Below are 25,709 nucleotides of genomic sequence, written 5' to 3'. Positions count from 1 at the left end.
GCTCTGAAGTCTATGTTTTACAATTTTATTATAAATTATATAAGAAAATAAAAATTATGATATCGTGAGAATGGTTGAACTGAGGTTCATAACAATTGATAATACGAGGCTTTTATGGTCGCTGATGATTAGTCCACGGTCAGTTGACTAACAACTGTATCTTAATCATAGAAGCAGGTCAAATATGGTAAAGTTTTTTTAAAGATTGGATAGATTCATTACGTCAGTATTATTATCATTATTATTATTATTATTATTATTATTATAATTGTTAGTATCATTATTTCAGTATAAAAAGAGTTTGAAAGGTTGTCTCATGGTCAGTCCAAACCCGTTCCTACTATAATCGAAATTGCCCGTTTTGGCTCGTTCTTACGTTGAAAACGAAATTATTACATTTATTCGAACATTTAACAACTCTCCGTATGTACAGAAAACACATTTGTACAGTTTTGAAATCGTCCAGTCGAAATCAGTCAGATCCTAATTCGGTTCTTATCTAACGATACCTAAGTATAAAGTGAATAAGGAAATCGAGTAAAACTTGAATCATTGCACTATAGCCGAAATGAAAATTCATTCTAAAACATTAAAAGTGAGGATGCCTTTACCGAAGTCGTGGTGAAAACGAGCGCGGCACAGTTTTTCAAACAAAAGGCTGCATCGTATGCATCATACGAACGTGGATTGGATTTTGTAGCGATTCTGAAACTCTTATCACGCCGCGTTCCTTGTCGTAAACACGCACCGGCTGGCACAAATGTTGGAATTAGCTTACATCGTAGGCTCAGCTCGCAATTTTCAAATCAATTCCAATCAAGAGATGTAGGCCGTCTCGAAGTTGGTACCTTATACACGCCTGCAGTAGCTCTGAATATGATTGTCAACTGGCCGTCGTACAACGTGCTGTCCTTTTTAAACTATAAATATCCATCTGATAAATGATTTCACGATATTATTTCATTAAACTTGAAACGAAGACTGTATTTAAAAAATATTAAAAACGTTTTTTAAGCAGGCTTACGACCAAAGAAAGGAACAAAATCATTCGTTCATCTTCATTCCTGTCAATCAAAATAAACACGTTAAAATATACGCCAAATTTTTATATGGAAATGAATACTTTAGTTTTAATCTATTTAATACTTCAAATAACCGCGTTGAAACGAGATGTTGAAGCGATGATTCAAACGATTGGGTAAAATTTAAGAATCGATGATAGCAAGTAACTCGTCCGTTGTGATGAATTCGACGTCAGCCTTCAAAGATTGGTAAACAAGTTATATAATTTACTTCATCCGCACTTGCTGCACAAGTTTCCAATTGAAATTTCGATTTCGCAGCATGGAGAAAACTGCATTTTATCCAGTTCTTTCACGATTTTGTGTCAAAAAGTGTCTTGGAAATGATGAAGTACTCTGTTTACTCTCTCGTGCTCGGTTTTATCCGAATCGATGACAACCCTCCTTCACGTGGCTATCTGCCACTAACTGTTACGTTGTCGACGAGCCATTGGTCGAGTGTAATAAAAAATGATCATTAAATTCAGATTGGAAAAAATATCACGCTCTCTCTCCACAATGTCGCAATCAAGAAATGGCCCTATCACGATTTAGCCTGACACTTTCCGCCGGGATAAGAGGACGTTCATCTGAACTTTGAATAGTCGTGAGCACTTAATTTTCGGTTTTTATCGTCATTGTTTGTCTTACTATGTTCAACTTTTTTTCAAAAGATATGCAATCGTTGGTCAAATGTCGTAGTTCATATCTTATACGGTAACGAAAATTCGGTAAAGTGAAGTGATGCGTGCAGGCGGCTGAAGCCGACAACTGGTAAGAGAAAATGAGTATGTAAATGTGTTTTTTAAGCGATGGTTGGCTTGACGTTGACGAAGACATTGGTTTGAAAAGGCGGTATCGATAACCCATTTACAACGCTGAGAATAACAACCTTTTCATTGTTGATTATCTAGAGAAAGACGAGAGAAAGTCAACGTCGTTTTCCATCCTGAGAACGATACGGTCAGTTTCGATCTAAAACGGACTTGGTACTTTGACGTGGAAAGGAGCAACGGAACTCTGAAAGACAATGTTACCCAGCTAAATGTTGTCGCTTTAGTGAGTAACTGGTTTTATGCCTCTAAGCTGATGGTGTACTGATATGGGTTAAGGATGCACTGGCTATACATTCTCAATCAAAAGGGAGTCTCGTTGACGATATTGAATACTTCAATATAATATAAGAATCGGGAAAAAATCAACCTGAATAAAGACGATGAGAAAATTAAATTTGAATAATAATAATGCCAAAAGATTATCAATAAATTGTTTGAACAAAACATTGTTTAAAAAATTTTCAGGGAATGTTTTTTTTTTTTTTTTTTTTTTTTTCTGTAGTGTGAAATGAATTCGTTAATTTTTCTGAATACACATGATTTAAAAAAAAAAAATGTCATTATTTTGAAATTTTCGTTTTCAAAATTTGTTAAGGCTGTATTTACGAAACTGTTCATTCAATGCCCCGGAAACTTCTGAATTGTAATGTACAACGTTTTCACGAAAACTTGTTCGAATTTTGCGATGTTTCCTTCATTTTTTAAGATTAACAACTTTCGAAAACGGAAATATCAAAACAATGAGAAAATTCTTTAAAAATTCGTGTGTAACGGAAAAGTGAACGAATTCATTTTGCATGACAAAAAAAAAAAACATTCCCCAAAAATTCGTTGAGCAATGCTATGTTTAAACAATTTATTGATAATTTTTGTATATTATTATTATTCAAATTTAATTTACTCATCGTCTTTATTGTGTTTGGTTTTTTTCCGATTTCAAGCTTATTGCAAAGTATTCAGTATTATCAACGAGAGTTACTTCCGGTTGAGAATGTGTAGTCAGTACATCTTTAATAGCGCGATTACATCGACATATGCATTTATAATTGATATTAAACCGTCATTTTGATATTCTGCGAAAATTGTAATGCACACGAATAATGACAGATTATAATATTCATGAATAACAACAATTGAATATGGGTAAACCTGACAAAATGCTGCCCATCGAATTTTCCAATATTCTCAATCTTTGATCAACCCTTAAAGGACGGGCGGCATTTGGAGGCTTAAAACTTCCGTACGAATCGACAAAAATGTGTCGCAATTTTGGCCTAATATCAGTGTGAAATATCGTATACATAGATTCTCTGGCACTACAAGTATAAAAAAAAATAAAAAATATACGCTAACCGGACGTAAGTTTGAATTACAAAGGTCTGGAATCGTATAATATGCTCGATTTTCTCCTCCTTCTTTCTTTCATTGCTACCAACTTAATACGTTCCCGGTATGAAAAAAGTTATTCTGTTTCGCAGTCGGCGGTGCACAGAATTCGCAACTGGGCCTTTTATTGGCATACGATGTTCGAGCTGATGCTGATAAAAATCGGACACATCCACTTGACCAAGACCGTGGATGAGCTTCTCTTCACCGGCTACGAAGATACTCTGATTAACATGGGGAAAATTTCCAAGATTGTCGACCTTCCGCCGTTCGATAAATTCGGATGGTTCTACATGGTAGCTATTACCTCACAGTATATTTATTTTTTGCGAGCGCTAAAAAACAAGGTTGCAAAAAAGTTTGCCGCAAACCCCGCGATGTAATCCGCATTACGGATGAACTATACGGAACTGCGGTCGATTAATCAAGGTTTCCAACGTTGAGTTTACGATAATTTCATCTTTTTTCTACGTTAGCATTTTTATTTATGATCATTCATTTTCCAATTCACACAAACACATTTGCATAAGAACCTTACTTACATCTGTGAGCTACATGTGGTGTTCGTCTGCTCATCGATTTTGAGTGCCCAGAATACGTTACAAAATGACTGTAAGTCTGACCGATCTATTTTTGCAACGAAATGTGGAGAGATTGTTGGAGGAACAACAGATACAGAGTGGTTATCTAATGGCCGAATAGTCCGTCGTCTGTTACGATGTAATACGCATGCGCTAAAATCCAAGAGCAGATCCTTGCCAGGGCGACCAACCGTCATGAACGTAACCTCAAAGATTTCGACATTTGTCAGCGGTAGTTGTGCTCAACACCGACAGCTGTCAAACTGTTATAAACGTCGCATCGATCCGTCATCTGAATTTATGACGGTTGGTCACCCTGACAAGCAACTGCTCTCGGATTTTAGCGCATGCGTATTGCACTGTAGCAGTACAACGGACCATTCGGCTGTTACACAATCATTCTTTATACATAAATTTTAATGAGGAATTACTTTGTTCGTAGAGAAATGAATCTACTATGTTCGACGGCCACTTCAATATGGCGACCGGTCAAGACAGCATCATGAATATCGGTATTCTGCGGAATTGGAATTACAGAAATACAACGTCGTTCTATGATGCACCATGCAATGCGGTAGAGGGAAGTGCTGGAGAATTTTGGCCACCTGACAGGAACTTCGATGAAATCACCCTCTTCTCAGCCGATATTTGCAGGTGGTTAACCATCAATGTGTGGCGTAATATCTCATCACTGCATGTAACTCGTAATACTAGAAAATGTCCACATCACACGTCACAGCCTGGTCGTTGGCGCCATTTTATCACCACATAACCTAAGTTTTTAATTTTAACGGAGGAAAATCGTAACTCTTAGGGTTTCAAATTACTCATGTCACATAAATTAATTAAACGTAATCAATAATTTAGCTGTTCCACGCGCGAAAAAGACGATCAACGGTCATTTGTCAGCCTGCTGCCTGGTTCTATTAGTTTGATTTTTTTCCACCAGATCACACGTTGCAATGTGACAATCCCAATACACACGTTAAATGATTTGTAAGTACAGCCGTACTACGAGTGCAAGAGTCATCTAATTTGATTAGCGAAACTGAACATCTTGATAAATTGACTGCACGATATTCTGGACTAGCTCGCAGTACTTTTCACTTTGCAGAGTGTACTGACCCTCCATCCTCTTCTTATTCTATACTATACAGAGTAATTAGTTCTGACTTACGTCAGTCACTGCAATAATGCAAAGCTCGATCATAACGTGATTGTGGGAGATGATAAGATCATGCAACGAACGAAGGCTTCCAGCATCAAACCGCGTGCATCTAACGAATATCAAAGTCATGATAAGATAGGCTCGAGGCTTTCACCACAGCTTCTAAAAACTCATGCCAAATTTCGTGTACAATGAAATGTTACACAACAACTGTCTAATTCTTCCTCTAATTGTTAAGTGTTCTAATATTCCGTACATGACTACAATAGACCGATCAGTCAACTCCACAATTTATGTCTTCTAGCGTTTTTAGAATCCGCTGTCGGATGCAAATCTGCGTTACTGTTTACTGTGAACTATTACAACAATCACATTTTTTTTCAAATCCAGGCCGCTTACTTACGAATATAATGGAATGATGACGTATAACGGTATCGAGGGTAAGCAATACGTTATCGGCGACAAGACCCTGAGCAATAGTACGAAGAGGCGTTACACCAAGAGGCAGGCGAACTCTCAGTCCCAGGATCCGGACGTCGTGAACGTAGGTCAGTGCTTTTGCAATGGCGAATGCACTCCCTCAGGCCTCATCAATGTTACGGCATGTCGCTACGGGGCGCCAGCCTTCGTCAGTTTGCCGCATTTCCACAAGGCTGATCCCATCCTTCGCGAACAAATCGCCGGAATGAACCCCGACGACGAAAAACACGGATTTCACATCACGCTAGAACCGGTGAGTCGCACTTATTCATTCTGCGCATAGCATGGCTGGTTTGACATGTGCGCCGCGAAATATTTTCATCTTCATTTTATGTTTATATTTTTTTACATTTGTTCATATTTTTATCCAAAACCCGCTTGAAGAGCCTGTGAAGCGTGCGTAAAGTTTCCCATTTCCAAACAGTGAGGTAAAACGATGTTGACGCATGCGCACAACCGGAATGATAGATTTTACAAACCGAGGCTCACTTTGGCGCGTGCGCTTTGTCGACTAACTCAATTTTACGCACTGCGTCATTGAGTCTAAATGATCTAATCTTTGTTGCTCTAAAAGCAAATTTTCCGCCACGGGTATTGCAAAACAATAGCGTGTGACAAACGTACAGATGGGCAATATCTCACTCGCCTAATTACAGCACTTGTCTGAACTCATTTTCCAAACTTCACACTCATCCGTGCAGAATCTATTTTATTCGTCATTGTTGAGCCGCACGGTGACGCGTGTCTGTTGAATTGACAGTTTTTTGCATACCTGGAGACCTAATTCTGGGACATAAAGAAAATATTTGCATCAATGGAATCCATTCAACATTGCATATACATACGTATATTAGGAATGAACGTTGGTCTGCTACAGTCTCAAGTGCGTTGTTAAAGCTGTGACGATAATAGAAGCGACAGTGGTAGGAAATGCATGACAACTGTATGCGATTGATGATACGCTCTGCAGAAGTTAAAAATAGCAGCGCATAATCAGTAACTGCTTGAAATTTTAAACGTGTCATATTTCTTGCATATGATTGCGAAAAAATGATATACAGTCAAGTCTCTGTACTGTACTCTGTACTTATGGATATTTGGAAGTACAAAAAGAGAGATAAGAGAGGATTAATTAACTGAAATTAACGCATCGTTCAATAGTTCTCGTCCATCGGTTTTATTCCACCTCTGTGAGGATGTATTCCACACGGGAATAATATAGCACTATAAAGATAAAATTTTAGGCAGAAAAGTTTAACGCGTATCCGGAAATATAAATTAGATAAAAATGAAAAAAAAAACAAAATAAAAAAAGACTAACAGGCAAAAGCCACGACTATCGCCGTACGGAAAAATCATGCAGGTTGTATACGATGGCCGGTCTGCAATACAGGACAAATTAGGGATGCGTGCGGTTAGATAGGAAGATTTAAGTAGAAGAAGATGGAATGCGAGTCGGGTAGGTAGTGAGAAGAGCGCTCAGCTTCCAAGAAAGGTAAGATAAGATAAGATAATGGAAAAAGGATGGCTGGCGTGAGAATGGAGAACGTACAGTTTGGAAAAGAAGGCGAAAGGCAGTGCGGGACGAATTCCAGCGGAAACGTTGTTATCGGTCAAAGCGAAGGAAACGGCGATGCGTAACGCGAAGCTCAAGACATTGTTGAATTCGAGGTTCTGTAACAGTAATTAGAGAAAACCGTCAGCCGAAGTATTATCAGAAACAGACTCAATTGGGCGAAAGAGTGAGAAAGATAATGCTGAAACGTGTGGGGAGAGAACGAATGGCGAGCTGATAATTATTATACTGCTACATGTCCATCTACGAATATGAAAAGCGGAAAAAAGTCGCGGGGAAGTCCACGAGAATAACCACAGGATATGAGACTTCAGATATGCTTGTCCAACGTCGCAAAGAATCGGTTTCAAGAGCTGTTGCGTCGTAGAACAATGCTAGGTTATTCATTTCATTACACCTAATATATAACAGAGAATGCAAATTCGAAAATTTCGATTCCTGGCTCCCTCGTTAATTTTTCAAGTCACCTGAAATTTTCGAATTTGCATTCTCTACGAATTATTCTAGCGTAAAAATATATGACTTCTTCATATCATTCTAATGATCGGCCGGGTCCGATCTAAATGGCTTAATACAGGAGTGTAATGAGTTACATTCGCAAACAAGCTACGATTACACACTGTCTCAAACTGTGCCTCTTGCGACGAATCCTTCAACTTTTAATATATAACCCGACCATTAAACTTCATTTGCCGAAATAGTATTCGATTATCCTGACCACTGTTACTATTCACGCGGTAAAATGGAACGTCCATTTGAATGCCACTAAGGTGGTTTTCGGGAAAACTTGATTAGAGAGTATACCATGCATGTATTAACATATAGTGTAACATTACGATAAATTCTGTTCCAGACAACTGGAATACCCATCGATGTTGCAGCTCGTCTACAAGTCAATATCCTCCTTCAGCCCTCAGATTCCCTAAGGTAGGTAACTACGTTAAAGATCTATACAAATGTGCTGTCACTCGAGTTACGGATAATGATACTAAAACGATCGAAGTTGAAACTGATGTTTCAGACACGTGATGCAGCGATTCTTAGGAATCCGTAACTCAAAAGGAACAAACGGAACCCTTTAAAATCACTTCGTTGTCCGTCTGTCCGTCCGTCAAGACAATCAGCGTACTACCGGTTGACCTAGAATTATGAAATTTGGAGAGAAGCAAGATCTCAAAGCAGAAGTAAATTAGAAAGTTCGAAAATAGTTAATTTGTAGTAATATTGCATGAAAAAAAGAATTAAGTTTGTAGGGAAAACTTAGGGCGCGAGTTTTACTCGCACATGTCCGGTTCCTGACTCTGATGAGGATCCGGGTCTCTTGTGAAACGCAAAAGTCTGTAACACAAGAACTGGCAAAATGAGCAACTTTATTTTTTAAATTTTGCACGAACATTCTCCTGCATAGGTGAAAATGTTAACGCTCGATTGATCAATTACACAACCTAATACAGAGAGTGAGACGTTGATCTGACCCAGAAATCGTGTTTTTCGTCCCTGAGCATTACGATACTCTATAATTTGTGCGGCCGTGGCTCGCCTATGTCTGGCACTCCTTGCAGCGCGTTTAGATTCGTGTTATAGATATAGAAATATTAATGAATTACATGGCCGAACGAGTGAAAAGTGGAGCTACGTAATATTACGAAGCAATTACAAAATGACCATCATTCGCGGGAACGAGTGATGCTAGCAGAGACCGTCTGCAATCACATACCTACACCTTGGACGAAAAGCCCAATTTCAATGACCAACCCAAACCCATAGACTGATCGCCCAATAAAACTTTCTTTGTAATATTTTCGCTCACTGCGTATGCAGCCTTTTCAGCGGGGTGCCAAGAACGTACTTCCCGATGTTCTGGTTCAACGAGCACGCCGGTATTACGGAAGAGTTGGCTCCTCCACTCAGGCTACTTATCCAACTCTCGAAATTCGGACATTACACCAGCATCGCCATACTCGTCCTTGGATCACTGATCGTCCTTGCCGCCGGCGTTCTCCACTGCTTACACAAGCGGGGCAGAGTAGACGTGGTAATGACAATGTCAAATGTGATGACCGTACACCAGTGAATAAACAGCCACCGATAACAAAGAAACTGCAGTAAAGTATAAGTGTACTTAGTGATTTTAACACGGTTGTCATCCGCTGACGGTATTTCATTGTAAGCGCTCATTCACTGGTGTATCTAGCCTACTAATGAATGTACTAGTGTCAGTCTGCGAGAGCATGAATTGTCTATTCCCGTAAAGTCCTGGACTTCGCGATGGCATATGTACATCCTAAGGGTAAATCACTCGTGAAATCTGATGTACACTTTTCCGGAAATCTTATGAATTCTCTTGAAATCTTTGAAATATCCTGAAATCGTATGTAATATTTGAAATCTTTGAAATTTCTTGAAATCTTCTGAAATCTATAGAAATCTCTGAAATTGTCCTTTGAAAAAATCCGTTGAAATCCCACGAAGTCTCTTATAATCTTTTGAAATCCTTCGAAAACCTTTGAAGTCTCTGAAATCTTTTGAAATCCCTGAAGTCTTTTGAAATCGTCTGAAATCTCTTGAAATCTTTTGAAAATTCCTTCGAAATCCCATAAAGTGTGTTGTAATCTTTTGAAGTCTTTTGAAATCGTCAAATCGATGAGTGATTAACCCCTCGTACACATCCCAATTTCCCTCCGTAATGTTAAATATTGCAAATTTTCAGAAACCGATGTCGGCTGGATTCACGGTTCCCACAGGGCAGAAGACGGAGCTTATCTATCTAGACACGACGGTAGCCACCGACGAACGCGACGCCCAAACGCGGCTGAACCGGCAGCTGTATCCGAAACTCGTCGGAGATAACTTGCAGGATTTGTAACGGGGAGGTTTAAAACGGTGATTAACATCGCCCGGACTGTGTGCTTTACCCAAAGTGATTATTTATCTCTTCTTACGTCACCGCGGTGATAATATACTGGATAAATGGCCTACGCCCAAGACTTAATACGGGGGGTAGGTTTCGCCTTATTGTGAATATACGTAATTAATTCCGGAATGATCGTGCGGTTGTAGATACAGCTGAATGAAATTGTATATAAGTTATTACGACAGAATTGTACCTGCGTTGTTAAATTATATCTAAACCAAGTTGATCAAGCTCCTTGAACTTCGGGTCTTTCGATATCAACTTACTTGTTAATTTTAAAAAAATTCTTTCTTTCGGCCATCATTTTGCAAACCAATTAGTCACTGATCTTTTATACAGTAATGCAGTGCCGCTTCCACAAAACTGTATGAAATTAATCAGACCCTGTCGACAAATGTTCAACTCAACAAGTTCTCGTCAACGTCTGGAGCAATTTCAAGTTGAATCGGAAGATACAGTGACGACACATTTTTTCGCTACCGAATTATTTTTTTTTTTTATGGAAATGCGGATATTGAAATGTCTTTGGAAACAATATCGTTTTTCATCTCAACCATATCAATTCGTACTACCTTTTCGCCAATCAATTCAAGTTGTTGAGACATAATTCAGTCAATTTTTGTCTTCAATATCCAAAACGGAATGAGTGTTGCAGACAGTAATATTGTAGAACGATACCATGTATCTCGACACTTTAGTCCAATTGTGAGAGTTGACATAGTCAAAATAATGTAACAGCGACCAATAGGCGCAAAATCTTGTCCAACGGTCTGAACGTGTTTTTTTTTGTTTTTTTTTTTTGTCTTTCTCATTCAGCACCAATTGGTTTCACCCTGAATTCATTGCTTCAATATTTTTGTCACGCTATCGTACAGCCGAAAGCGTACAGTTAGGCAGGACGCGATACGTAATAATATTTCGTTGAAGCGTCCAGTAATTGTTCGCAGTGCAACAGCGACAGTGCGGTCAAAATTAGTCCCTGTAAACAATTTGCCATTTGTTTGCACAACACGGACACTATTCATGCGTGTAAGTGAATTATAAGTACGAGTCTTATTTTCATGGCCAGGTTAAGTTACATTTAATTTGTACTAATTATATCCCACCACGCTAACAAGTAACAAAGCGTCCTCGAATTTATGCGCTCGGACATTATATTTTTCATTTACTTATTTTTCACCGCATGTACGGGCACGCGTGCTTCTTAATTTTTAGAAAAATTGCTGTCTTGATTGTTCAAAGTTTGGTGTGTATTTTATTTGTATATTATTATTTATTTTTTATTGCTTTCAATTTCCATAATCAGAATCGGTGAAGACTCGTGACCTTGTAATTTTTATCGTTTCAGCAATAATTGCCTGGATGATTTATTGACATTTGATGTAACAGGTAAAATTTGTTACTTTTACGTCGGTCTTATTATCACTATTGTTACCGCAGTCATCGATAGGATTTTTATTGATGTCATTAACATGTCTAAAATTGTTCCTACATGCAGGGTACCGAATGTATCGTTTATGTGTGGCAAAATTGGATGAAACTGTATACATGTTCTGTACGATATATCTAAGGTATTCTACTGCGTCGTTTGATCGAGACGAGGGTCAGGTTCAAGGTTGGCAGAACAAATGGATTGAAATATGGACCAAAATAGAGCATAACCGATAAATTAACTGCCAGCCTCGAATTAATTGTACGTTGAACAAAATTTTCTTGTGATTGTTATTACGCAGACGTTTTCGTATAAAAAATGTTCAGCTGTGTGCGAGTTCTTCAGAAAGAACAAAAACAAGAAAAATACAACAAAATGCCATACCTCAGACTGAGGAAAAAATAGGGTTGTTTGGGATAATTGATAATTTAATTTTGTTTAGACATAGTGATTTATTCAATTCTATGTAACCGTCGTCAATTATCGCATTTATTTTCGTACATCATGTCTGTGCACACGTATGATAAGCGGGCGTTTAGTACTCGCACCCTTATTATTGCATGCACCTGCTTGTACGACGATTGTTATTATAGGTAAACAGGTTAAAGACAACGGTTCATAGCTTCGATTAGGGATGAAATTTGTCACGATGCTAAGAAGTTTCGGAAGGATACTCCGATGACTTCTTAGAGCGATTATAAACGGCTTCGTATGACGCGGAAAACCACAAGTTATCACGCAGTGATTGATAATTGATGACCCCATCGCTCAAATGTTGCCCTCCCTTAGATACAATGCATTTCTAATGTGCATTTAAATTATACTCACGACTGTAAACGATTGGGGTTAATGATTATTTGTGATTAGCGTAAGTTCACTTTCATGCCGCATGATACGAGCCATTTCACGATTCCGGAAGAAACAGTCGGATGTCGACTATTTAATTTTTTTTTTCAATCAATATTGTCGTGATTTTCCTGAATTGTAGAACTGTGTTTGCAATCTTAATTTTTTTTCTTTACAATCTCTCACATGTAGCCTTATTAGCAAACCGAAGATAGAATAAGAAGATATATACAAAAATAAGATGAATAAATATATTATATTACAGTGATATAACATGAAAAAATATGGAAGAATCAGTAGAATTTTTTACTACGAATTTTAATAAAAGTATTGAATTTTTACCTGAACTTATCTTCTTCATTAGTATTAAACTTACACTAGAATATTTGAATTGACACATTTTGTGTTTTACAGAAATTTCGGCACCGTTCGTGGAACCTGTAAAACTATTCTGATCTCGATAAAAATTGAGAAAGACTCAAAACTTTCAAACAACACTATTCAGACTGATCTTCACCTTAAAATAATACGATAGCTGATTTAATGTTGAAATCTTATCTCGAAATATATATACTGGGTGTTCGATTATTTTATCAAGAAGATCGACTGTCACATTTTGATAAGAAAGATGGACAGATGTAATGTATGTATAGAGGCTGACGTACTACCGAACTTGATTGATCTGTAACATACAACCTGTACAAAACCGTATCGATTTATGGCGGTATAAATAAGGAGCCACCTTGCGTAAGGCGAGGCTATAGATTCTTATTTTCGTATTATTCTCACCCCGCGTATTCTCATTTTCGAACTGTCTTATGCTTATAGATATTATACAGACACGCGAATTCCCCTTTTTGCAGGTCCAAGGATCGCGTCCTTGGGTCTGCAGACTGAGTATAACGGTCTCGAAAACAAATTAATTGGACATCGGTACTTTATCATGCTGATGACGAGCGTCACGCACGCGTTTATGAAAGTAGTGGGCGTTGGCCGCGAAATTCGATGTCCATAGCAGCGGCGCGTCGCATCTCGATCCCTTTTTGTGGCAATGATTTGTAAACGAGTCAACTGTGTGTTCACATATTATCACACCGCCGATAACGTTATCGATACATTAACCCTTTAATTCACGCTGGGATCCTCAGCGTCCCACCTTTTTTTGCAGCAGCAGCTTTTTATTCATTTAACTACTTTTTTGGCAACAACCCCCAAGTTTTTTGGTCCTACATGGTCCCTGAAATATTTCCAAGTCTAAAAAATATATGAAATTTATTTATTTATTTATTGCAAAAATAGCACAAATGGTAAAAGTTCGTACATTTTCAAGAAAAAAAGTATTTTCTGCTAATCTACCATCAAAATCCGAATGCGAATTTTCACACAAATTTAACACACGCCGAAAAATTTTTCTTGTTGTTTTTGTTTGTTCGCTATATTGGATTCGCCATTTTGAATTTTCAAATTTCGAGTTCAGATTCGTAATCAGCGATCCCAAAAGCCAATACATACGAAATTTCAAGTGAATCGCATGTGAGGTAAAATATGTGCATAAAAGCGTTAAGGTGTGTGAGGATGGTATCACGTGACCATTTTAAGAGTACGATCTACGAAAATCGGGAAAATAAAAACTTCAAATCGATTGAGAATTTTTTGTAAAATGATTCTGCTATTGTCAGAAAGTTATACGCTCTGGTTAGCCAGTTGTAAGGCTGAATAAATATCGTAGACATTTTTCGCCGGTTGATTTGGCTGCGAGACGGGCTTTGAGGTTATGTTTTACAAATTATTCGATTATTAAATCGTGGAATAATTTGTCGGCCCTAGTTAACTATAGCGCACCTATTAACGTCAGACCGATCATATCACAAAAAAATTTCGAGTCATACCAATTTATAAAGAAAAAATGGGATGGATTCTCGTAAGCACTCTTAAATCGGTCACGTGGCCTCGTGCTTGAAACACATCAAACCAGCATGTGCATCTCAAGTGAAGTGAAAATTTTTCTAAACGATTTAGCTGAATTTGAAACGCATTCACTGCACATGGGCTTATTCTTACAAATAAAACTCACCACGTTTTATACACTCAATATTTGACCTTGAAGCTCCACCAAAGAATACTACGTAAATAACTGACCCGCTTGGCGGGGTGAGGAAATTTTTTGTGCTGCAGCTGCTGCGCCGATTTACAGAGCGGTTGAATTTCCACTCAAATATCTGGGGCTTGATCCACGTACGGTTTTCTTCGTACCCACCAGCCGCTGGTTTTCCTTCGAGCAGCGGTTTCTGTTTCCTGTTTTTTTTTCCGCCTCGTTCATGTACCTATACATATATCGTTATTCGGATGTACAACCAGATTTCTAAAATGCACCAACAACTATCGCGACGTATAACTGAATCTCAAATAAAGATTTTCTTATAAACATTTTTATACAATAATTTTTACCTACGAGTTATTCTGTTTTGGTCGCAGTTTGCGGCAGAACTCGAAACGTAAAACGTTAGCTGAAAGATCATTCGCCAATGTGAGTTTTTAAAATATCCCTCCTATACGTATATATTACACACTCTCCTACAGTTTGCCAGAAAAAAATACTACCTGAGTGCGAAAGGTTGTATTCACTTCTAAGAACCGTTGAAAATTTCATAGACTATTCTTCTCCGAAGGTATGGAAACGATTCTGTCCTGCGAAGACTCACAAGTTTCGTACCGTACAAGGCACAAAGAAACGGTTGAACGCGAAAACGAATCGCTTTCATTGCATTAACGCCAATGCTCGAAAATTTCCGTTACGAAGAGATATTCAGATAGCCACGAGCTAACAGTACTAGTTATTAACACGCTTAGACCCAATTGTTGACCCTTGTATTTTCGAAAATTATAAATTTACGGCACAAACTGTGAATTTTTCGATGAATAAAACGAATTATTAGAGAGTTAGACACTAAAAATTTAATTTTTGATAAATTTAGAAGTAAAGATCAAACAGATATTGCAACCAAAAAATGTCAATAATTGGGAAAGAGTCAACAACCGGTACACTAACCTTACTTCTTCCTTAGGATGCGGTAATTTCCCTCTGAGTCAGGAACATTAGGTGTCGAGGAACACTCATTCGGCGCTATCAGGCATGAGTCAATGGCTCATTCCTAAGTCACGAGGGTTGGGGTTGGAAAACAGCGCGCGCAGCGCGTCGGTAAATTCCTGCCGATGCCCACCGTTTGGAAATTGGAATTTGGGTACAAAAAGGGGGGAAAGAGCATGCGCGAAATACCCGTAATGCATCGGCGCCGAGTTTAAAATCGAATAATCAACCGCGCTGAACGGTTTTCGACCAATCGCCAGGCTTTCGCGATGTGACTAGAAAGATAAGCCTCAGCGAACGCAGTGGACAGAAGCTCTTTTCGAAACCGCTAACGGTCATACTTGTCGCTCTCTCGCCCGATTCGTTTGTGCTCGTCACTCGATCACTTCGGTCAGTCAGTCGCATTTCGGCCCCCGAGCTAGTCGTGTCCGCACTAACTAACAGTCTCCATCTTCACCATCGACATGACGCGGGCAACGCTCATTTTCACCTTGATCGCTGTTCTCTTTTCCGCCTCGACGCTTGGTGAGTTGTTCTTTTCTCTTCTTGGAATTTAATAACAACCGAGAAGTGCAATTATTATTTTTTGAAACGGTTGAAGCGATTGCGTCGATAACTAGATCGTTGAATCTCGAATCTCGAATTTTGAATTGTGGTTCGTTTATGATAATCGCGTGTAAATGTGTAATTATAAGTGGAAAAAAACGAGGTTTTTCAATCTAATTTCACGATAGTTCACGATTGGGAATTTGGGCGCAATTTGTTATTGATGTTGAAGATTAAATTTCGTTTTGCATGAATTTGGAAAGGTCCGGAGTTTCCGAAATCGATAGTGACCAGTTTGAAAACTTGCGCCGGTGGTTGTTTATTCTTGCTGTGAACTTGAACTAGATTTCGTGCTATAAAAAACAAAAAGATGCTGCAACGTTTTCGGTACTACCTCACGTTTAAAGGCGCGTTAAAGCAAGATGAACCAAACACGTCTTTCTCCTCGTTGTGTGAATATTTACATTAGGTTACTCGTCTGAAACAGTGAGGAGAAGTATCTAAACCTTTGCGATAAGGGGTAATTTTAATTTGTTTACACGAAATCAAGGGTCATTTTCTCCAATTTGTTTGAGAAAAACGAATTAATATTTTTTAATTCTGCTTTTCATACATGTTAATACAAGGCTTGAAGTACAAGATAGAATTTTTTGAAAATTATTCTAAAACAAATTGTAGTCAAGTGGCTGTTGAAAGGAAACTTCCTCTATTTTTTTAAATGACCTCCATGCGTGACAACCTGCAAGTCGCAATTTGCAATCTAGAACGAAAAACAAAAAAGAATTGAAAATATGATGCCAAAATCTAGTGAAGTGCGTAAAATTTTCCAGAAATATTAATTTTCACAAGAATGGCGTCAATTTGAAGGAAAAAACACAAATCTGTCGTAAAATCGGTAAATTTTTCATCAATCCTACGTACTCCACTAGACAAAGTCATTATAAAGCTACAATTAAAATTTGAAGTTGATCGGTCAACGTAAAAATGAAAATCATAAATTTGAGTAAAACGCATTTAAACTCAATACTTAAAAAATGAGCATTCGAAGCTCGCTCTCAAATTACCTGCAAATCATCGTGACCTCACTCGAAAAATCGACTTTTCGGCCATTTAAAAAATGTTCCCTCACATTTAGACTTTTGGGTATCATTTTTGCATAATTAAGGAAGCACTTAAGCCGACGAAAGAAAAGAGGCAAAAAAAGAAATTACAAAGTAGTATGGTACCCCTGAAACGTTGTTTCGTTTAAGAAATCATTATTCAAATAAAGTATCAAAAAATACCTTCCCATTTTTGGGTATTCATAACGTATGGAGAAAACTGAACAAATGGAAATAGATCTGTCATTTTTCCTCAGTAAAACAAATACCTCGATTTTGCTTCTCTTTCATCGTGAAAGTTTCACATTGCTTTCTCTACGTCCGAACCACCACGTCATCTTGATCACATATCAAATAGATATTCTTTCAAAAAAACCAAATCTGTCTTAAATATCTGTTCAAGGATAACGAGCCTGACAATGAGATGAAACATTGATAGAGTTGAAATTCGTGGGGGAAAATCCCCGCAACAGTTCATCTCAATATTATTTTCGTTCAATTTATACAGGCGTGTACTTGGACGATAAATTGCTGGTATATGATATCGGTCTATTAGTGTACAGATTAAGTCGAGATGATCAAATGCCAAGTACTCGACAGTTGAAGATAATGAACAAAGAGGTTTAATCCCTGCCTTCAGCAGCGGTTGTGTCACAACCACATCCCGGTAGAGACGCCGGAGGTGTATACGAAAGATAATCATGCATTTGCTCATTATCACTTCAATTTCAACTCGTAATCAGGCACGGCTTAAACGCATCAGCCCGAGTTTAGTGAGTAATGAGATACAGGAAAGCAACGCTGCTCTGATTTTTATTTTCCTGATTTAGAAAAAACTAACGAGTGTCTGCATTTATTTTACATCCACCGATCCCGCCCGTTTGTTAACACAGTGTGATAGTCGGTTTATTTATAAGTTTTGCGAATTATTCAAACTGCGATAACGCCTCTTTCTACGCGATGCGTAACGTAGAGTCGCAATCGGTGTGACGTTCATCCGGTATTCAACTGATCGCGAAGAAAAGTATCCCTGGTTAAGAGGTGTCAAATGCCCCTGTCTCAAATTTTCATTTCATCTCGGATTTTCAAACTATCCGTTCAGAAATGTTTCTTAGGTCAGAAAAACATGTGCCAAGTGGTTCATTACTCAATAAATCTCCTCGTCCTCTTCGGAGGGTAAGAAATTACGTTTTACGCGCACAATTTTTTATCTCAAGACTCGATTGACGGATCGTTATGAAAAAACTTATGGGTATCTATTGCCAAAAGACCTGTAATGTAAATTAATTTGGGTGCGAGGGGACACTCCGAAGGTTCTGAAAAAAAAATCATAAAAGTCAAAAGTCGTTGTATTTCGAAAGTTAATCGTTGTAACAAAAACTTTTTTTCGTCATTTCATTGCTATAATGACGATTTTTGCACTTTCTTTTTAAATGATTATGATAATCGTATATGGGATTGAAAGATTCTTGTACAAAAGTCGTTCGTGGCTGCATATCGTTACGGAATATGTTATTAATGGCAAATGGCTAATTAGCAGTCACTATTTTGAACAAATATGCGACAGAAATTGTTTTATCCTCTTATCCATAACTTTGTAAAGACTTTGAACTTGGATATGACGAAGAATAGATCGTGGCAGTGAAATATCTGCTCGGAATCTTTATTACAACGATTAAATCACACTTTTACCGAAACTTTCTAGAGCTATAAAATGTGAAATTTAGCATTTTTTCAACACTTATACAAGGGACAAGACTGAGTTCTTAATTCTTGATGAATAACTGCGACTCGGTTAACTCACGTTATTCGAACACGCTGCAACGATATAAGTAACCGTTTGTGAATGGCTAAGTAATATTCACACGTACGATAAAATTACCAGATCTCTGTTTCAAACTTGCTGAAGCTTGTGCAAGAAATTATGGTTCACCCTCCGTCTAATTTTCAAAGCAATTTAGAGCCTATGAACCATTTCAGGCTCATTTTAAACTATAATAACTATCCGCCAATAATTTGCAGACGCCACATTATTCGCGATTACAATTATTATGCATTTACAACGTGAATCAAATTTCCCGATCGTTTTCAAAAAATCGCGCGGAGTCCCTAGGCTTAGACACGTGCGTATAACGCTGTTCGAATTATTATATCGTCTGTGACCATCTATATTGCAATTAAATCAATCTTCTGCGGTTCGCGCCATTTATATCGTTATAAACATTAACGAGCCATCATGTAACTCCTGGAGTGAACCGACGATGAAACAATAAACTCCGGCGTCAAGTTGTTCACGGAGTTATTTATATTAGAGGTATTTTATACATGGTTCAATACTTCTTTCTGGGAACTGAGAGTAAATATTGTATTTATATAATAATATAAAATTGTATATGTATAATATATAATATTAAACAGTTAGAAATTTTTCGCTTCAAAATCTTGTGGTTTTTGCATAATCGCGGTATGAATGGTGTTTCCGCTTCCGTTTCCGGTCAAATTAAATCGCATACTCCCGTCGTCTGGTTAATTAGTCACAGAATCCCACGGCGGAATACATCAAGTATCATTCGCGTCGGACGAACAATGAAACGTAAATCAGCGCCGATATTTGGCCTATCCATGATAATAGGAGGTAACCGATTTCAACTTCTAGGCGCTTCAAAATGAGATAACAAAGAATTGTAATGATAAATTATCACTTTAGTTTGTTTGTCCAGGCTTTGGATCATAAATATAATACATCGACGGCTATACCAAGCTTATAAATGTTGGATAGCTGACCTTTGATCGAATAAAACCGACGATACAGCAATAGTCAACAGGCGATTTGCACGTTTTAAATTATCTACCAATCTCCTGTGGTCACTGATTAGCGATAATTGTCTGGCACGATACTCACGTGCTGGAATTCTGCTCTACGGTTCATAGTCGTGATCCTAGATCTGAGATCACGTTTATGACACGCCGTCCAGCTGTAACCTCCCAACGACATATACCGAATATTAAAATTCATTTCAACTGGTGACGTTTTATATCAGTCTATCAGCTTTACTTCTTCGTAATGTTGACAGCTCAAAACTTGAATTTTCGAACCTCTGTTGTTTTTTTTTTTACGTCATAAACCAGGATGAACGCAATCGGGCATGTTCGCGTTAGTTCGGGTGCCTAATGGAAGTAAAACAGATGAGAGAGCGGACATGATGATGTAACGTGATCGACAGTTTTTCGTTGGCGGTAGCCGGGATCTAAGCGTATAGAAGGCTTTGTTACGAGTATCGCGAACTGTGATAAACGGAAGAAGGGAGAACAGGAAAACCCTAATGATGTCTGTTTCGTCACGTAAGTCACCGGGAAGTTGAAATTGGTACACCTTGAATTCGCTCGTTGCTCCGTCGGTATCGCGTGCGATTGTCACGCGCGGCATGCTAAACGTGTTGATCGTCGATAACGCCTTCGTCCAACGCGTTCTCATTCACGGCGCATGCGCGACCTTCCGGGGAATTGTATCGCACGCCTTTTGTAAACTGGGTGAAAAAACAAGCCCGCTGCAAAACGTAGTCATCAGTTCTTTTTTTATCAGTCTTTATTAGTTATCCAGGGTTAATTTAGGTCTACTTTCTAAGACGATGCTATTATACTCGAGTGAATTATGAAAATTGCAGGTTGTCGTATTAGTCTTTAACACGAAGCTGTGAGGAGGCAGAATTTATATCCTTTTGTCATTCGACAATTTAAACGTAGGAGAATCACGCTCATGCTGTACAACATATTGATATTAGAATCTGATAAAAGTAGCTTTTCTTCACTATCTTAACGACAGAGCTAGCAAATGTTTTTTTTTTTCTAACAATTTTGATCACTTGTAGCGAGCACTGGCCATTTTATTAGTTGTATGAACTGTTGAATGTATCCATTATGTAAAAGAACATAGCCGGGTAAATTGTACAATTAACGACCGTCACCAAGGTCGGTATAACAGCACGACAGCTGCAATGTTGTTGATCGAAAACACGCCGCGTGCAAAACGTGCAATTCTCAGCAATTGACCAGGAACTGTAAATGCACTACCTTATATATATGAAACCGATGTATAAATATTATGGCACAAATGCTCGAAAAATAGACTATTCATGCAGAACGTCAATAATGACGAAACGTCTGGGCGAGAAGTCAAGTGTGCGTTGGTACTTGGAAATTCGTGAATTCCAAAGCCGTCAAAATTCAAGCGCCCACGCACAATAAACTCGTTATACAACTTGCTGTGCCGGGCTGATTAAAGGAATTAACACTTTCGACCGAAATGATACGAGCGGAACAATCAGGCCGTGAGCAGCGGTTCTGGTCTCGACTGACAAAGGCTGATTGTCTTCGAGTTAGTGTAATCAACAGTGCTTATACCTTGTCTACCGTACATACGGGGCATTCGATACCACTTCGATCTGGGTCTAACCCTTGACCTCTCGAATTGGGCCCGCGATTGTTTATACGATTCTTTTCACTTTGAAAGGTACTCCGTTGTTTTATTTTTTTTTTTGAAATTTTTCCGACTTGATTCGAAATTTTTTCAATTTTTTAAAACGATTTCCTCGAACGACACAATTTAAAAATCTGAAAAAATTTTGAAAAATCGTGTGTCAGGTATCAAAATTTTTAAACATGGAGCCGGAGTGGCGAGACTTTTCCCTCTTACTGATTTCAAGCGTATTCCGGAAAAGAAAACGTTGAAAAACTTTGAAGTGGGAGTCACTTTATTATGGTAAAATGTTTCTCGTAAATCATAACCGACACTCGATTTTCCAGAATTGTTTCAGATGTTTAAATCGAAAAATCGTAGAAAACTCTAATCCAATACGAAAAAATTAAAAAAAAGAAGTGCCTTTCAAAGTGAGATCAATTGTATAAAAAATCGCGGATCCAATCTGAGAGATAAAGGATCCGACCCAGGTCGAAGTGGTATGGAATGCCCTATATGTATAATGGCATCTCGGCCAGCCAAAGGCAATATGCTGCAGGTTGTCGGGTCTGCCTAAACATAGCTCAGCTTGCGCGCAATTTCGCGAATATTTTCAGGATACCCGAGCCGCCCCCGAAGGTCGTGACTAAAACTGTAGATGACAACATCATCGCCCCTTGCTGCATGATGCTGTTGTGCCTGTACGCTTAATTCTCAATAACGCTATACCGCGGGCTTATTTTCATATAAAGTTATCGCAAGCATAAGCTTCAGCTGTATCCATCTCGAAGCAAACTCGTGCAGGGAATAAGAGTGCGAATGAATGGAGAAGGAAAAAGTTGTTTTGCGAAAAACATGACGGAGTAAAAGGGAATTCTGAGATATGTCGATATATCTTCTCAGCGATAAATAGCGTCTAGCCTATTGTAACTGAGAACTTGACTAACAAGGAAGGCAGCTCAGGTCGATCTGTCCGATTTGTTTTCTTTTTGTAATATGTTAAAGTAGATTAAAAACTAAGCGACACGTACTTTTTTTTATCTAACATTAAACACTTTGAGGGGGTGAAACTACCCTCCTAAAAAAGTCGTGTCAAGGGGCGATTTTGTAGTATCACCCAAAAGATCGTAATATTTTTTAATCAATCCAACTGGAAAAGCTTTCTCATAACGAGAAATAAAAAATGTAATTGAAAAAAAAAAAAAAAAACTTTAAAATCGCCCCTTGACATAAGTTTTTTCGGAGGACTGTTTTACCCCCTTACAGTGTTTAATGGCAGTTAAAAAAAATACGTGCTGCTTAGTTTTTAATTTACTATAACATATTACGGAAGTAATCAAATCGGTGTGATCAACTTGGGATTTCTTGCTTGTACCTAAGGTCAAGAAAGAAAATATTACATACCTCTACGGTCAACAATTTGGCACGCGAATTTAAACGCCTGCAGAAAATCAGCGTACAATTTTGAGTTGAAAATCAATCGAAAGAACAGTTGGAATCTATTCGATTTCATCCGCATTCCGAGAGGAATTTTATAAACTTACCGACTGGATGACAGCTACTTGACATTACACCGAGTGTATGTAAATGTTTGCATACAGCCTTTCATGTCTCATATGTATTGTTGCACCGGGGAATAATACCATATGTGCAAATTTTGAACCGTATCGTCCTTCTGAATGTACTCTGCACCTAGAGCAAGGTTGCGGTTGCGGTTGATTTGCATACTGGGTCAAGAGTCTTCAGGATCTATTCGCGCTTGTATTGTTCTCCGCCACCTGAAGCAACGTGAATGAAGCTACCGTACAGGTTGTACTAAATAAATTTATTTCTGTTTCAGGAGAGGAGCCATCGACGAGAAGCTCTATTTTACCATCGGTTCCCGAATTCTTCCAAGGCATCGAGGGCAACCTGACAAAAGTAACCTGGGATCATGCCGTCAACAGTCAGCAAGCTCTAACGAACGCTCTCAATTCAAGTAACGTCAACTCTTACAATACATCTGTTATACATATACTTGAAGTTGTCGGAAGGAAAATGTGTAAAAAATCTTCCAAGTATTTGATTGCCGAGATTTAACATGGCTATATATCCAATTTCAGTCGATAGCTGCATCATGGTGAGAATATGGGTATTTAATTAAAGCGTGTAACTTGTTTTAAAGGCGATATAATGATGCTCGAGGCAGATGTCGTTTGGGGAACCTTGGAGTCAGAGCCCACGGTTGAACTTCCCGTGATGGCGCATCCACCAGCTAATACGAGTGATTTATCCCTGGAAGATTTCCTGAGTCAGGTTATGGCGGACCAAAGTAAAGGGGCCAAGCTCGATTTCAAGTCACTCGAAGCTTTCAATGCTAGTTGCGTAATCCTCCAGAAACTCATGAATAATGTAAGTTTCGAAAAAGCGTGCAGAAGTTGGTACGCTAAAACAAGCACTGTGTCTATAACATATCGCACCATTCTCCTCCTAGATGACATTTCCGGTCTGGCTGAACGCGGATATTCTCGACGGACCGGTGAACTCGTCTTTGAACGGGGAGCCCGTGGACGCTGCGCAATTTTTATCATTGGCGGCCGGAACCCTTCCAAACGCCACGTTATCGCTCGGATGGAAGACGAGGTACCAAAAGATTCATTTTTACGGAAACTTTGTCGGTGTAGAATCATCGACGGTTCACTACAGGATTTGATTTTGCTTGCTTCAGGTACGGCGCCGACTACAATATTATCGACGGCAGTTACTCCGAAGCCAACGTAGAGGAGATGATAAATACTATCAAGAACGTTAGTCAGCCAATAACTTACCCTATGCGGGCCGGTCTTGTAGCGAATAGCTGGGACGCGATAGACAAATTACTCAACGAATCTGCCAGCGGGACGACCGTGACTATTTGGTCAAGCGACAACGACACCGTCGATGACGTAAAGCTTTCCGAGGTGATTCAAAAGATAGGCGTATCAAGAGTCTACATCGATGTACCGGAGGAGCTTATGAATCGTTTGCATCTCGAATCTTCTACAAGTTCTCGAATGAAGATCTGTTTCGGCACCCTCTTAGCCGCACTCTTGTTTGCAAAATTCTTCTGAACGTGCGGCATAGAATGCAATGTATAATGGAGATCAAGTTCGCAATCGACGAAAGTAATTTCATGTCTCACGTTCTCAGGTTGCAGAAAATCGATTCGAGTCTGCAGGTTTGCACGATAAGCATTTTATTGCAGATCAACCGCGATGTATTTGATGCGGTGAGAACTGCCGCTTTTGAGAATAAGATTTTGATTCTGGTTGAAAATATTATGCGAAGAAGCTTCTGACATAAATTTCAGTTGTCATACCATTCATACCATTTTACATTAATGATTAAATACAAGCGGACTACTCCTTCCTTTTACACTTCTTACTCTATTGCGAAAGAATGATAAATTTCGGCAATCAATTACTTTAAACACTCAATCAAATCTTACTGTGAATTCCGCAAATGTGTAATAAGTGTCGAAGCAATGAACTGGTATAAAGAGTATCAGGATTCGCGATATCGCGATATTTTCTATGTCGAATTTATTTATTTATTTACGTTACTGTCCGGCCACATATAAAGATACATTGCATTCACAAAATTTGAGTAGAAAAAGAGAACGAGCAAAAGAAACTTCGTGTTTGTCGTCAGATCGAAATCACCGACTGTTATTAGAATTTTGGTCCTTTTATTAACTGATAAATTTGTATGGTATTTCAATTTGTTATAAAAGTCTTGCGCATCGTTCGGCAAACTTCACCCGATTTTTCAATACGTTCTTTACTCAATATCATCTTTATTCAATATCATGAATTTCGAGTGCATCGTAATATCGTAATTGTGGTTATACAACACATATACATTCTATTACAATACGCAAATATAAAACCAAGACAAGAAATACATGTTATACCTACATACATGATCTAATTTTAGTAAATATTGTATGTTATCTACACACAAAAGTGCTTTGTTGACGTGCTTGTCACACGTGTGATGTACATTTACTATATACTTATAAGTTATGCATAGGAATATGTATAAGATCGATAGCGTAAGCGTGTAGTGCTATAAAAATTATTTTATACCCTGTAATTATGAAACTAGAATAATCACCAAAGATTCTTTCCTCTAAGAAGTGTCTGCTGATATAGACGACGACACTTTTTCACGGTAATTGTCAATATATTTTCACCCCTTGACGGACATAAAGCATCGAAA

General features: G+C 38.4%; 2 protein-coding genes and 1 long non-coding RNA gene across 8 annotated transcripts in view; 2 read left to right on the top strand and 1 right to left on the bottom strand.

Moving 5' to 3' along the window:
- Nucleotides 1-10,233, top strand: part of LOC124215596 (protein croquemort) — a 26,142-nt gene extending 15,909 nt beyond the window's left edge. For 3 of the 5 annotated variants that reach the window (XM_046619175.2, XM_046619174.2, XM_046619173.2), the window contains exons 4-10: nucleotides 1,976-2,120; nucleotides 3,376-3,579; nucleotides 4,307-4,518; nucleotides 5,423-5,765; nucleotides 7,942-8,015; nucleotides 8,910-9,141; nucleotides 9,799-10,233. In XM_046619175.2, coding sequence (XP_046475131.1) covers nucleotides 1,976-2,120; nucleotides 3,376-3,579; nucleotides 4,307-4,518; nucleotides 5,423-5,765; nucleotides 7,942-8,015; nucleotides 8,910-9,141; nucleotides 9,799-9,954 — 1,366 coding nt within the window. In that variant the 3' untranslated portion in view covers nucleotides 9,955-10,233. Of the gene's footprint in view, nucleotides 1-1,975; nucleotides 2,121-3,375; nucleotides 3,580-4,306; nucleotides 4,519-5,422; nucleotides 5,766-7,941; nucleotides 8,016-8,909; nucleotides 9,194-9,798 lie in introns of all 5 variants that reach the window. The other 2 variants (XM_046619176.1, XM_046619177.2) reach the window with 2 other exon arrangements.
- On the bottom strand, nucleotides 5,561-15,705 carry LOC124215610 (uncharacterized). Its single transcript, XR_006882403.2, has 4 exons — nucleotides 15,330-15,705; nucleotides 14,729-14,787; nucleotides 14,355-14,604; nucleotides 5,561-6,298 (listed from the first exon to the last, which is right to left on the bottom strand). It is a non-coding gene; the product is annotated as an uncharacterized lncRNA (long non-coding RNA).
- On the top strand, nucleotides 15,683-25,709 carry LOC124215603 (protein FAM151A). 2 transcript variants are annotated; one of them, XM_046619189.2, is made up of 5 exons: nucleotides 15,683-15,893; nucleotides 23,311-23,448; nucleotides 23,635-23,861; nucleotides 23,944-24,092; nucleotides 24,178-25,709. In XM_046619189.2, the coding sequence occupies exons 1-5, from the start codon at nucleotides 15,833-15,835 to the stop codon at nucleotides 24,557-24,559; spliced, it is 957 nt and encodes a 318-aa protein (XP_046475145.1). In that variant the 5' UTR covers nucleotides 15,683-15,832; the 3' UTR covers nucleotides 24,560-25,709. The 2 variants fall into 2 exon arrangements, with proteins under 2 accessions (XP_046475145.1, XP_046475146.1); XM_046619190.2 differs by lacking the exon at nucleotides 15,683-15,893 and adding an exon at nucleotides 20,228-20,356.

This window comes from Neodiprion pinetum, chromosome 3 (assembly GCF_021155775.2).
Source record: "Neodiprion pinetum isolate iyNeoPine1 chromosome 3, iyNeoPine1.2, whole genome shotgun sequence".
In the NCBI taxonomy this organism is placed as follows: domain Eukaryota; kingdom Metazoa; phylum Arthropoda; class Insecta; order Hymenoptera; family Diprionidae; genus Neodiprion; species Neodiprion pinetum.
The sequence above is the reverse complement of the archived record's forward strand: the minus strand, read 5'-3'. Positions and strand labels throughout refer to the sequence as shown.

Coding starts and splice junctions, on each gene's coding strand:
- LOC124215603 (XM_046619189.2), top strand. CDS start 15,833: ATGACGCGGGCAACGCTCATTTTCACCTTGATCGCTGTTCTCTTTTCC. Junction 15,894..23,310: donor CTTTTCCGCCTCGACGCTTG/GTGAGTTGTTCT, acceptor TTTCTGTTTCAG/GAGAGGAGCCATCGACGAGA. Junction 23,862..23,943: donor TCCAGAAACTCATGAATAAT/GTAAGTTTCGAA, acceptor TTCTCCTCCTAG/ATGACATTTCCGGTCTGGCT.